At 49.9% G+C, this 12,861-nt stretch overlaps 1 protein-coding gene across 4 annotated transcripts in view; it reads left to right on the forward strand.

Moving 5' to 3' along the window:
• ABTB3 (ankyrin repeat and BTB domain containing 3) overlaps positions 1 to 12,861 on the forward strand; it is a 307,733-nt gene that overhangs the window by 261,945 nt on the left and 32,927 nt on the right. Inside the window, exons 6-11 of one of the 4 annotated variants that reach the window (XM_023631669.2) lie at positions 119 to 208; positions 2,172 to 2,273; positions 4,228 to 4,321; positions 4,438 to 4,573; positions 5,254 to 5,474; positions 6,988 to 7,166. In XM_023631669.2, coding sequence (XP_023487437.2) covers positions 119 to 208; positions 2,172 to 2,273; positions 4,228 to 4,321; positions 4,438 to 4,573; positions 5,254 to 5,474; positions 6,988 to 7,166 — 822 coding nt within the window. The remainder of the gene's footprint in view (positions 1 to 118; positions 209 to 2,171; positions 2,274 to 4,227; positions 4,322 to 4,437; positions 4,574 to 5,253; positions 5,475 to 6,987; positions 7,167 to 12,861) is intronic. The other 3 variants (XM_023631670.2, XM_023631671.2, XM_070254081.1) reach the window with 3 other exon arrangements.

Genomic DNA, 12,861 nt, shown 5'->3' on the forward strand with positions numbered 1-12,861 from the left:
CTGGATTTTGAGTAAAGACATAGCCTCCTACACACAAGTAAGATTTTCCATTTATTGTCGTCGAGTGACATAGCCACCTTGTAAACCTTCTCCGTTCTCTGGTTTTAACTCACCGCAGGGCATGACCCCGCTGATGTACGCCTGCGTCCGTGGGGACGAGGCGATGGTTCAGATGCTGCTGGATGCCGGAGCTGACCTGAATGTGGAGGTGAGGGTGCAGAGGGCTGCAGGGCCCTTTGGCCTGGCAGTCCCCAGGGGAAGACGAGCAAAGAGAGGGGGGCTTTTTCTCCCAAGAGCCACGGCTGAGGGTGCTCAGTCCAGCAAATAGGTCAGACCAGCTGATGGATTTCCTCCATCCTGAGGCTGCAGCCCAACCAGACTCCACGGAGCTACCCGTATGTATGTTTCATTTAAAAACAACCGACGGAGCTGCAAAAAGGACCAGCTTTTCCTTGGCTCAGCAGTTCTGGGTCTCTGATTCTTGCTGCTGATCCATCCTTTCTGGGATCAGGGCAGAGAGAGCTCTCCTGAGCCATCAGGACTTTCTCTCTGCCTAGTGCAAAGTTGGCCTCTGTCTCCTGAGCTGAGGTTGTAGCTCCCTGAGATCCTCTGCCCTCCCCCACCAAATCCTGATTGGCTCACCTGCTTGGCTGAAATGGAAACCACAGGTCTTAGAGCTGATCACAAAGCTACCTTGAAGCAGTGTGATATAGTGAAAGCACACCCCCAAAGAATTTGACACTTGGGTTCAAATTTTGAAACCGCTGTATCTTAGTGACTTGCTTTTGTGCTTGGGCAACTGGTTTAACCTTTCTGACCCTTGATGTTCCCATCTGCAAAATGGGAGAATAATCGCACCTGTCTCAGCGAGTGTTTGGAAGGACTAGATATAGAGAGTACCTGGCAGAAGTTTGGGACTCAGTTAATATGGTCCCTTCTCTCCCTCAAGGCTTGTAATAGGTGAAATCACACTTTTTGACTATGTTCTATGCTGTCTTAAGACCCACTCTCTCCAGCAGCCAGATATTGGCAGCCTCAGAGGCTGGGAAGATCGACATGCTGCAATTCTAACTCAGCAGCCCTGGAAAAACTTTTTAGTTCAAAATTAGATGCCCATGTAGTCTTAGTATTGTGCTTTTTTTTTTTTTTAATTAGTGAGTTTTATATTCATCTGAGGAAAGCAGGCAATAGACATAGTTTTGGATCCAGAACCATTTTGCATCTTGTAAGTTTCAAGTATTGGAGTGCGGGGGAAGGGGATCACCCCTGCTCTGAAACCCCAAGCACTGTGCAGATGCCTGCAAAGGCTGTTCAGCTTTGGGTCCTGGTAGGATTCTCTGGTCCTCTCTTGCCCATCCCACAGCTCCCAGCTCAAGGCCTTCCCCCTGCGGGTGTTTAGTGAACTCAACTGCTCTGAATGAAGCAGGCCTGTGGTTCTATGGCCCCAGAAATGTTTGGGAGAAATGCTATGTGTGGGTGCTAATCCTGGAGGACCCCAACCTTCAGCTGCCCTCTCCTGGCCTGGGGTGTTTCAAGGCCCCCGTACCAAAAGACCGATGTCAGATCGCTCACTCATGGTGTGTTCAGGGAAGATTTTGTGCCCAGGTTTCCAGTAGCATGAGGGTCCTTGTCAACCAGGAAGCCAGCAGAAGAATGAAATGAGGACAGCATGGGGTGAGCCGTGACCAGATGGTGACATTTCTCCATCAGATGGGTGGTGGTCTTCCCTAGCTTGAAAGCTCGAAGCACACTTCCCCTTGCCTAGGGCTTGCCACTCCAGAGAATTTCCCCTAAAGGTAGGGGTGTAATGGCAGTGGTGTCTCACACTATCTGACGTCGTGTAGTTCTCAGAACCACCACCCTCCCTTAAGCAGAAAGAGGAGACAGGCAGGGGAGCTGGCTCATGGTAGCCGCCACTACAGCTTCTCCAGGAAACCTTAGAGATGGCCGGAAGTCATCCACTTAACTCCTTTTGGATGAGAAGCAAAGGAGTCCTCATTATGCATGGAGGACATGAAGTCACCACCCCACATCACCAGCATTTCCCAAGGCCCCCTCAGGATGTCCTTTCTTACACCTCGAGCCCACGTGCACAGCCACAGATAGGTCAGATTTGCTAGTCAAAGTCTTGTGAAGGTCACATTTTGAAAATAACTTCGATTTGTTTATAGGTTGTCAGTACTCCTCATAAATATCCATCCGTCCACCCCGAGACCCGCCATTGGACGGCTCTGACTTTTGCTGTGTTGCATGGACATATTCCTGTAGTTCAGGTATTAACGTATTTCCCTATCCACATCTGACCTTCAGTTTTACCTCTTCCATTATGCAAATCTGTACCTCTCCCAGCATGCATAGTCCCTAAGAGATTCATATTGGTTAATTGCCGTTAAATATAGTGCATTCATATCGTATGAATGAAAATATTATATGTAATGATCTATACGGCCCAGCTTTAACCAATATGAAATTATCAGGTACCCACATGCAGCCTCACACACAGGGTGGCAAACCTACAAAGTGGTTCCCTGTTACTCGGGGGTGGGGCCTGAGCTGTGATTTTGTGGATTTGCTCGTTTTGCTTGTCATAAAGTGAATATAAGACTTGGCTGGTGTGAGACCTTAGAACCTCCCCTTAGATGTGACCTTGGTGTTCGCATAGATTCTGGTGGTTCCCATCCAGTGGAAAGAAGCATCAAGTCCACAGGGGAGTGGGTCCAAAAGACACTTGCTTGGATCCCACTCGCCGAGAATCAGACCCGGGAGGTCTAGAGTAGCGCCTTTTGCACGTGTCTTCTGAAACAGTTCCCCAAGTCTGGAGAGATGTCCTCATTAGCGGTCCTTTGGGCATATAAGTGTATATTGCCTGTGCCTTTGCTGGCTGTTGTAGAGTTGGTGTTCCATGAATAGCCATCCAGTACATTCTAGATGTTAAACTTGGTCTTCGCCTCATCAAAAAAAAGAGATCAGCATCCAGGTCCATGACACCTGGCCCCATAGTGAGTGCCGAGCTTCAGATGCATCAGGAGCTCACCTCCTTTTATGTGGTCCAGTCCTCTTAGAGTTACACAGAGCAGGAAATAGTTTTACAGGGACCCCTAGGCAATGTTGGAATTCCACAGGAATCCTTTGTGGTTTCCTAGGTCATGGGAATCCTTAAGACAGATCCATAATCGTGCTTCAGGAGGTTGAGTGCATGACGTGTCACGCTGAGAGCTGGCTTCTGCCTCTAGAACGTCATATCCAGGTCATTTCTAGTACAGGGATCTAAGAAAGAAGAGGTCAGATGTGGCCTGGCAGACACAGATGCCATCCCTTAACATGCAGTGGCATCCCCAGCCTTTAAATCAGGAAGAGGAGCAGCAGGCAGCCAAGCAGAGCCACACAGAAGTTGGGCCACCTCTCTGCTGTGGTGCATCCTGGAAAGCCAGGAAGCTCTCCTGGCTGTGCCCTCAGGGAGCCCTGGATAGGGAGTCAAGAAGACAGATTTACCCACCTCCTTTTACATCAGCGGTGCTGACGGCACACTCACTGTGAGGTCCGGCATAGACAGGATCTCCATCCTTTAAGAAGCCCAGATATCTTAGGGAACGCACAGAATGGAATCACATGAAGCAAAAACTCCTGGATGCGCATGGTGCCACTTTATTAACTGATCGTGCTGGCCAGGAAACTGAGCGTTTGCTAGACTGTCCTCAGAGCCATCCAGGGTGTTCTAGAAGAGATTCTTGCCTTGGTTGGCCCAGGAGGTCCCCAAAGTCCTTTGGGACCCTTGAGATTGTGTTTCTAGATCACTCTAAAGCTCTCTGAGGCCTTGTGTAACCAACCCAAAAAGGGAGTCTTCCAGCATTCTGGTGCTGTGAGCTTCTAGCTCAATGCTTCTAGAAACTTCAATGTACATATAAATCACCTGGAGATCTTGTTAAAATGCAGACTCTCATTTACTTGGTCTGGGATGGGGTCTGAGAGCCAGCATTTCAAACAAGCTCCCAGGTGATGCTGATGCTGCTGTCTGTGGACCACACTTTCAGTAGTCTCAGGTTCTAGAAGATAGAAGAGGTTCTCAGTTCATCCTCCGAGTGCATTTGCCCTCACCCGGTGCACACGGTCACCAACCCAGAGGGAGGGCAGGAACATTCGCATCGCACAGATTTCCACCAACTTTTTCTGACACCTCCTCATAGTGCATGTCCTTTAAACATCTCAGTGGCCGCTCTTCCTCCACAGCTCCTCCTGGATGCCGGGGCCAAGGTGGAAGGCTCTGTGGAGCACGGCGAGGAGAACTACTCAGAAACGCCCCTCCAGCTCGCAGCCGCTGTAGGTAAGAGTTGCTGATTCTCAATCTGGCCAAAGGTCTCCACCCCCCTGGCCCTTGATGTGTCTATGACTGGATATTTGCTTTATTCTCTTATAAAACCCCCTTCTCTGGGCTTGCAGGAAATTTTGAGCTGGTTAGTTTGCTGTTGGAGCGTGGCGCGGATCCCCTGATAGGCACCATGTACAGGAATGGAATTTCTACCAGCCCCCAGGGTGATATGAATTCTTTCAGCCAGGCTGCAGCCCACGGACACAGGTAGGCTAGGATGGGCCAAAGCCACAAGGTCGCACGCAAGTGGTGCTTGTTAAAAATGCAGATTCCCAGGCCTACCCCAGACCCACTACCTCTCTGGATGTGGGGCCCACAGGCAGTCCAGGCCCCAGACCCAGCCAGAGTGGCCTTAACTGCTGGCTTTCTGCTGAGAGCCACCTACATGCAGCACACAGCCACGCAGACTGGCTTGTCTTGTCCTTTCCCGATCAGCTTTCACCCCACAGAGATGGCACTCTGCCAGTGTCATGAAGTGAGATGGACCCATTAAAAAGTAATAAAACCCCTCACATTTGGTTACACCCCCTATACGTTTCCTTCAGGATCTACCCCATTTTTTACACACAACCCCGAGTAAAGCCGATACACTATGGGGAGAGTGCAGGCTGGCAGTGAAAGGGGCAGCATCCTAGAGCCTTCTAGATATTCGAGGAAAGCATTTAGTCACAAGTTGTCCTCAAGGAAACATGGCCAGTCGTGCCTTGCCATCTCCTCCATCCCCAAAACGTAGCGCCCGTGGTCAGGTCTCTGACGCCCCTCCCCAGAGCTGATCCTCTCCTTCCCTTGTCCCAAGTGAGGGGTGTCCCCACTTGCCCCGCCCCACCCCCGCCCCAGCAAAGCCCTTCCTCTCTGAGTGTCTTCCTCTCTGGGTTTATGATTGACAGGAATGTGTTCCGCAAACTGCTCGCTCAGCCAGAGAAGGAGAAGAGTGATATCCTGTCCCTGGAGGAGATTCTGGCTGAGGGGACTGACCTGGCGGAGACAGCCCCGCCCCCCCTGTGCGCCAGCCGCAACAGCAAGGCCAAACTGAGAGCCCTGAGGGAGGCCATGTATCACAGTGCTGAGCATGGCTACGTGGATGTCACAATTGATATCAGGAGCATAGGTCAGTCTGGGCAGCCTTGGCTGCTGGGCATAGCTCAACTGCCAAGCTCTAGGTCTCACACACGCACACGCGCGCACACGCACACGCACACGCATATGCATCCCATGGGGACCCAGGGGACTTCTCATGTGTTGGTTGGATCACTTCCTGGCTGAGATGCCCACACTATCCCCCTTGACAGCAGCATCCTGCCAGCCCCAAAGACCCATCCCCACATCATCTTTCCATGAGTCCCAAACTCTGGACCCTGGGAATTTAGAAATTTGAATCACCTGGGAGCTTGTCTGAATACAGATTGCCAGGCCCTACACCCAGAGGCTCTGCTGTTGAGGGTCTGGATGGATAAAGGCTGGAAATCTTTATATTTAACAATCATCCCAGGTGGCTCCCAGTGGTTGGGGAATCACTATTTTAGGACACCCAAATCCATGAAGTGGCGGCCAGGCAACAGTTAGGAGAGGGCATCCCGTCCTTAGCAGGGCTCCACCCACTGTGCTGCAGGGAGCAAAGCCCTCTCAGGAAGAGTTCGGGGTGGCCCTTCCTTGAGTGAGCCAGCCCAGAGCCATCTCCTCCGTGTGTCTGGAGAGCATGCTAGCCCAGATTCACCAGTGCAGTGGCATTCGCCCCTCAAGAGAACAACAAGACCTAGTAATTGGCCTTACACACAGGGTGCGGCAGGTCAAGATAGGCTGAGGGCCTGAGGAGGGGTCCCCCTGGTGCTGTTCTGGAAACGGGCCTCTCTTGCGGGGCGGCTGTTTAGTATGTGGGGCGTTCATCCATTGCCCTAAGAGCCTCCTTAGTGTGACTATGAAGCTCGAGCCTCTGGTCTGCTTGTGATAAACAGTATGAGACACGTTCCCTGTGCCTCATGGTGAGAGGGGAGAAGCAAATCACAGCAATCAGCAGCTGGAGAGGTTTCTATTAAAGGAGGAAGCCCTGATGAAGTGCCTGCAGATGGAAATGTCATTTTGCACAGGGGAGCAGCAGCAACATCCTCTATTCGGATGTAAATATCCGCCCTAGCCAAAGCAGTCGATGTGAGGTCCACCGATGGGTTTCACCGGCTCTGAGCTCTCATCTGGGCGCAGGTGTGCTGTCTAGCCCTGGGCAAGGCTCTTTCCTTCCCTGAGATTGTCTCTCCCCAGAGGAGAGGGGATAGAGGGGAATGAAGTCAGAACCCAGAAGTATGTACTATGCATAAGTAGTGTGCATAATAATTCCAATATCCTATACAATGATTATATGTTATAAAATGCAATCCCTAATAAGATGAGGAGCACGCAGACATGGACACCCGTGTTAAAGGAATTGAATGATGACCTTTAATTTCAACTTCTGCAAGTCTTTGGGGAAAAAAACCAACACTGGCTCTATTCATTGAAAGTTAGTCTCTTGGTCTCATAATTGGGTAATTTCCTGGGGAAAGGCCAACTTCCAAATAAAAACACGCCTTCTCTTTTGGTTGTTTTCTGCCCCGCCTTCCTCTCCGCGCCCCTCCCCTCCCTGCTTCCAGGTGTCCCCTGGACCCTGCACACGTGGCTGGAGTCCTTGCGGATCGCCTTCCAGCAACACCGCAGGCCCCTCATCCAGTGCCTGTTAAAGGAGTTTAAGACCATCCAGGAGGAGGAGTACACGGAGGAGCTCGTCACCCAAGGCCTGCCCCTGATGTTTGAGATCTTGAAAGCCAGCAAGGTACCAGAGGTTTAACGCTGTTGGGGTGGTCAGTAGAGAACAAGGCCGGGGGTTCATGATCTCCATTAGTCCCTTAGCCTTTGGTGGGATTCCTGTAGGCACGGCCGCTGGTGGCGAATGGACCCCAGCTGGCTAAAGCTACTGGTGAGTCATCTCTGGGCAGCTGCTTGCTGAGCACCTTTATGCCCCCAGGTACTTGGATGCACAGGACAAAGTAGAAAAATCTCTGCTAACCCAGGGAGCGAGCACTAAAGCTGTGGAGATAACACCAACACGAGCGCCCCAAGGGCCTCTGAGGTGGTTTATGAAACAGTGTTCACTTGGGTGGCAGAGGGTCTGAGGGGTGTGAGACGGTCAGGGAGGGGCTGAGGCTGGAGCAGGCCTGCGTGGACAGACAGCAATCCAGAGAGGGGAGATGGGTGCAGCACCCTTGATCAATGGGGTGCAGACCCTGCCAAGGTTTCTGGAAAGCCAGGCCATGGGAGAGGCTTTTCAGGGCCAGAGGACTGGCTGCGCCTCCGCTGACCCCTGGAGCTTCCCCTGCTTCTCGGGCCTTCTGGTTCCCGCTGCCACCTCCATTCCCAGCAACAGGGAAGTGCTGCAGCCCCTTCAAACATCAGTGCAGCCCTTGGGCTATTGTGAGACGGATTCTTAAACATCTCTTTGGGGTCATTTGTTAGGGGATACCATATTAGACATCCAGTCCCTGCCGGCGGGCCGTGTGGCATTGTGTGTGCTGGTGGAGAACTTGGAGAAGGGGCAGCGTGGCGTGCCCATCCCCAACCAGCCATGGAGGTGGAGAGCCCAGGCAGGGGTGGCCGTGACAGATGCCCCATCACTGTGGCCACGGGAAGCACCAGAGGACCAGTCTGCTGAGAGGCTCTGAGGAGTTTGTGCGCCCACCACCACATGCCCCATGGGCTTCTCCGTGGGCTCCGAGGGACAGGACAGCGTCGTGGTGGAGAGCGTGGACTCTGGAGCCAAAGGCAGGGTTCAAACCTGGCTCTGCCACTTCCTAGCCTTAGGACCCCCGTCGATTGACTTCACTTCCTTCTGCCTCAGTTTCCCCATCTGAAATGGGGACAATAGTTGTATTAACCTCTTAGGCTGGTTGTGAAGATAAAATGAGTCAGTGCCCTTCAAATTGTGCCTGCCACTTAGTGCTTGATAAGTGTTCTCTGTCATAAAGATGGCATCCCCAGGGGACATGGCACCTCCAGTATTTCCCCAAGGGTGTTCTGTGAAACCATCCCCTCAGCAGCGATGATATAAAAATATTTAACACGCCAGTGCAGCCCAGGCACCAACCAGCCGTGAATACCGACCTGTGAACAGGCCGAATGTCCCCTCCTCTCCTCGGGGTCACGCTGGGTCACCGCAATTTCTTGAATAGCCTAATTCACAAAGGCAATAAAATGTTTCCCAAACTCAATTGACCTTGGAACCTTTTTATAGTAAACCGTCTCAAGACACAAATGAAGATTTTTTTTAAACTAAAATATATATTTTGTTTACTATATGCCTGGAACTATTCTAAGCACATTATAAGGATTAACTCAATCTCACAAGCAACCTTTGAAAGAGGATCTATTCTTATCTCCATTTAACACATGGGGAAGTCAAGGCACAGAGAGGATAACTAATTTGCCCAAGGTCACACAGCTGGTAAATGGCAGAACTAGGATTGAACCCAGGCTGTCTGGCTCCAGCACCAACCTTTTACGCCTTTGCTCCAGCACAGGCTTTGTAGAACTCTGGGGTCCCTCTGAGACAATGGGACCTGTGAAGTCTCAGGGGAAATAGGCCTCTGCACCAAAAGGGTAGTGTGGGTTCTCCTGCCAGGCTGGGCCGATGGGCTGCCCTCCAAGAGTGAAGAGGGGAGCATGGGGCTGCCTTCTCGGGACAGCTGGGGTGGCCCCACAGTAAGGCAGCTGCAACTTGGTGCATCTGCTTTCTGAGCCTCAGGGCACCTGGCCTGGGGTCCAGAGCGAGTCCCATTAGATATTCTCATTAGCACCCGTCCTTAGCGCAGGGTCTCAGGGCCCCTGCGCCTGGATGCGTGTTGATGGCAAGCTCCACCGAGACCCCAAATGGGAGCAGGTGTGCCGGCCCTTGGGCAAAGAGCCTCAGGGATTCCACAACAAGCAAAACCTGCTGGAAGCGGTTCAGAACCCAACTCGCCCCACCCCTCAGCCCTCACCCCCCCCCCAACTTGAAAATAAATAAATAAATAAGGCGTTCACCTGAAATTACCCAGGAAACCACATCAGTGAAAAACATTCCTAGTTCTGTTCCCAGGGTCTGCTGTGCTAACTCGTTGTTGGTTTTTTGGTGTTTTTTTTTTCTCCCTTTCTTCAGACTATAATGGAAATTCCAGGAATTACTGAGGCATCTTGGGTATTAGGTGAACCTAATCTATGGATTTTTAAAGTAAACTTTGCTTTGAAGTATGATGTCCATACAGAAAAGTGCCCAGAGTGTAACTCCAGAGCCTAATGAATTCTCACAAGGCAAACCTACCTGTGCCGTCAGCGCCCAGACCAGGAAATAGAGCATGACCGGCACCCCAGCAGGCCTCTTGTGCCCCACTCAGCCACTGCCCCCTCAAAAGGCAGCCAGCAGCTCTGACAGCCGCAGCTGGGGCCGGGAAGAAGGGGGTGTGGACTAGAGCCGGCTCCCTCTCAGCTGTACTGAGGATCGAGGGCGGGGAGCCAGGGATGCTGGGGCAGGGAGAGGTCCTTGTCAGGAGGAGGCAGTCTGGGAAAGATGGCGCATGCAGGAGTTGGGTTTGCTCTGACAGGGGTGGCAGCCCCTGCTGGTGAAGTGTGGTATTACACATCATGTACACTGACCGCGGTGGGAGAGACAAAGGTGATAAATTTCCCCTCTGAAGTCGAGCATTCTCCAAGCATGAGTGATATTCCCGTGGTCAAAAGAAGACTGGAGAGAGATGGTGGCAGAGAAATTCAGAGAGTTGAGAAAGTGCTGCAAAGCTCTGCCCTCAGAATGTGCCCTGTTGGAGGATAGCCGTAGTCGTAGTCCTATTGGAGGGTAAAGTGCCCCATGGGCGCATAGCCGTGCCCACACCTCACGCAGCTATCCTGCCTTGTTCCTTCTCCCTCCACTAAAGGATTCCTGTTCTGATCGCGTCTGCTGTTCTTTGTGAACCAATATCTGGTTTTCTCAGAGTAATGGATAAGAATGCAGAGCTCCTGTAAATAATTTCACTTTTTGGTCAGCTCACAGAAATGCAGCTGCCCTGCAAAGTGCCCTTCTCCTCTCCTCGATCTGTGAACATTCACACCTTACTTGAAATCTGGTTGCAGGTTTTTTGTGTTTTTTTTGCTCCCACTTCTAAGCTTTAACTTCAAAGGAATTCTGTCTCTAGATTTCCCCAGGAGCAAACAGTATAGTTATTTTTTTAAATACGTTTAAAAAATGGCCCATTTCTCCCACAAGTAATTCCCCTGGGCGTTTACTCATTTGGTAGCCATGGATGCTTGCTGTAGTGCAGTGGTGATGGAACAGGCGTGTTCTTTATCTTCCTGGAGCTTACTGTGTCCAGGGGAGGGGCAGACAGACAGTCGCCAAGGAAATAAATGAGCACAAGAGAGAACGTGATAAAGGCTGTGAAAAAAAAATGAAATTGGACGATGATATAGTCTCCGGGGGTGGGACAGGCAAGGTCTGATGTAGACAGGATGGTCAGCAAGGTCTCCCTGAGAAGGTAGCATGTGAACGACCCCCTCAGTGAGCAAACGCTTCCAGCCACGCAGAGGTCTGGGGCCAGAGCCTTGCAAGTGAAGAAACTGCAGCTGCTGAGGCTTTTAGTGGGAACTGGTTGGTGTGTTGGGGTTACAGGAAGGACAGTGTGACAGAAGCCGTGGGACAAAGGAAAAAGTGGAGGAGAGAAAAATCAGCTTGCATAGGGCCCTTCTCGCTGGTGAAAAGTTTGATGTCTCTCCATGTGCGGTGAATGGAACACACTGGAGGTTTCAAACAGGGATGAGACTGATCTGTGGGTTTTTTTCTTGTGGTTTGTGCACTTTTTTAGTTTTTTAAACTTTTTATTTTGAGATAGTTGTAGATTAACGTGCAATTGTGGTAAAAAAAAAAAATAGAGATACTATGTACTCTTTAGTCAGTTTCTACCATTGGAAATATCTTGCAAAACTACGGTAAAATATCACAACTGAGGGGCCAGCCCAGTGGCATAGTGGTTAAGTTCGTGCACTCCGCTTCGGCTGCCCGGGGTTCACAGGTTCGGATCCCAGGCACAGACCTACACACCGCTTGTCAAGCCATGCTGTGGTAGCATCCCACATAAAACAGAGGAAGATTGGCACAGGTGTTAGCTCAGGGCCAATCTTCCTCACAAAAAATAATATATATATATATCACAACCGAATTACTGATGTGATACAGACAACATGCAGAAAATTTCCATCACCGCAAGACTCCCTCATGTTGCCCTTTTCTGGCCACACCCCTTCTGCCCACACCCTCTCCTTACCCACTGGAAACCGCTAATCTGCTCTCCATTTCTCTAATTTGACATTTCAAGAATGTGATTGAAGTGGAACCCTACAGATGTAACTTTTTTAGGACTGGATTTTCTCACTCTGCATAACTCTCTGAAGACCCCTCCAGGTTGTTGCCTGTATCCGCAGTTCATTTCTTTTCATTGCTTAGTCGTACTCTAGGGAATGACTGTATCACAGTTTGTTTACACCCATCAAAGGAAATCAGAGTTGTTTCCAGTTTTGAGCAATTACAAATAAGTGCAGTTACAAACATTCCTGCACAGGTTTTTAATGTGAATATAAGGCTTCGTTTCTCTGGGATAATTGTTCAGGGGTGCAGTTGCTGGTTTGTGTGGTAGTTGCATGATTAGTTTTTAAAGAAACTGCTAAACTGTTTTCGAGGGTGGCTGCACCATTTTACATTCCCAGCGGCAAAGTATGAGAGGTCCCATTTCTCCGCATCTTCACTGTTTGGTGTTACCACTAGTTTTTATTGTAGCCCTTCTGATAGGTGTGTAAGTGATATCTCGTGGTGGTTTTAATTTGCATTTCCCTAAACGGCTAATGATGTTGAACATCTTTTCATCTGCTTATTTGCCATCTGTGTATCCTCTTCAGTGAAATGTCTCTTTGTATTTTTTGCCCGTGTCCTAATTAAATTGTTTGCTTTTTTACTGTTGAATTTTGAGAGTTCTTTCTATGTTCTGGAGACTAGTCTTTTGTCAGATATGTGGTTTGCAAATATTTCCTCTCACTTTGTAACTTGTCTTTTTATCCTCTTAACAGGGTCTTTCACAGAGCAAAAGCTTTTAATTGCAGGAAGTCTAATGTACCAATTTTTCCTTTTATGGAGATTATGTTTTTGGAGTCAAGGATGAGAAGTCTGTGCCCAGCCCTAAATCATGAATATTTCCTCGTGCTTTTTTCCCTAGAAGTTTTCTAGTTTTATGTTTTACAGTGAAGTCTGTGATTCATTTTGCATTAATTTTTGTATGAGGTATGGGGCTTCCATCGAGGTTCCTTTTTTTTGCTAACGGGTCGTCAACTGCTCCAGCACTGTTTATTAAAAGGCTGTCTCTCCCTCGTTGAATTGCTTTTGCACCTTTGTCAAAAGTCAGTGGGGCATATTTGTGTGGGTCTACTTCTGAGTTCATTTTGTTCCATTGATCTGT

This window comes from Equus caballus, chromosome 28 (genome assembly GCF_041296265.1).
Source record: "Equus caballus isolate H_3958 breed thoroughbred chromosome 28, TB-T2T, whole genome shotgun sequence".
Taxonomy (NCBI): domain Eukaryota; kingdom Metazoa; phylum Chordata; class Mammalia; order Perissodactyla; family Equidae; genus Equus; species Equus caballus.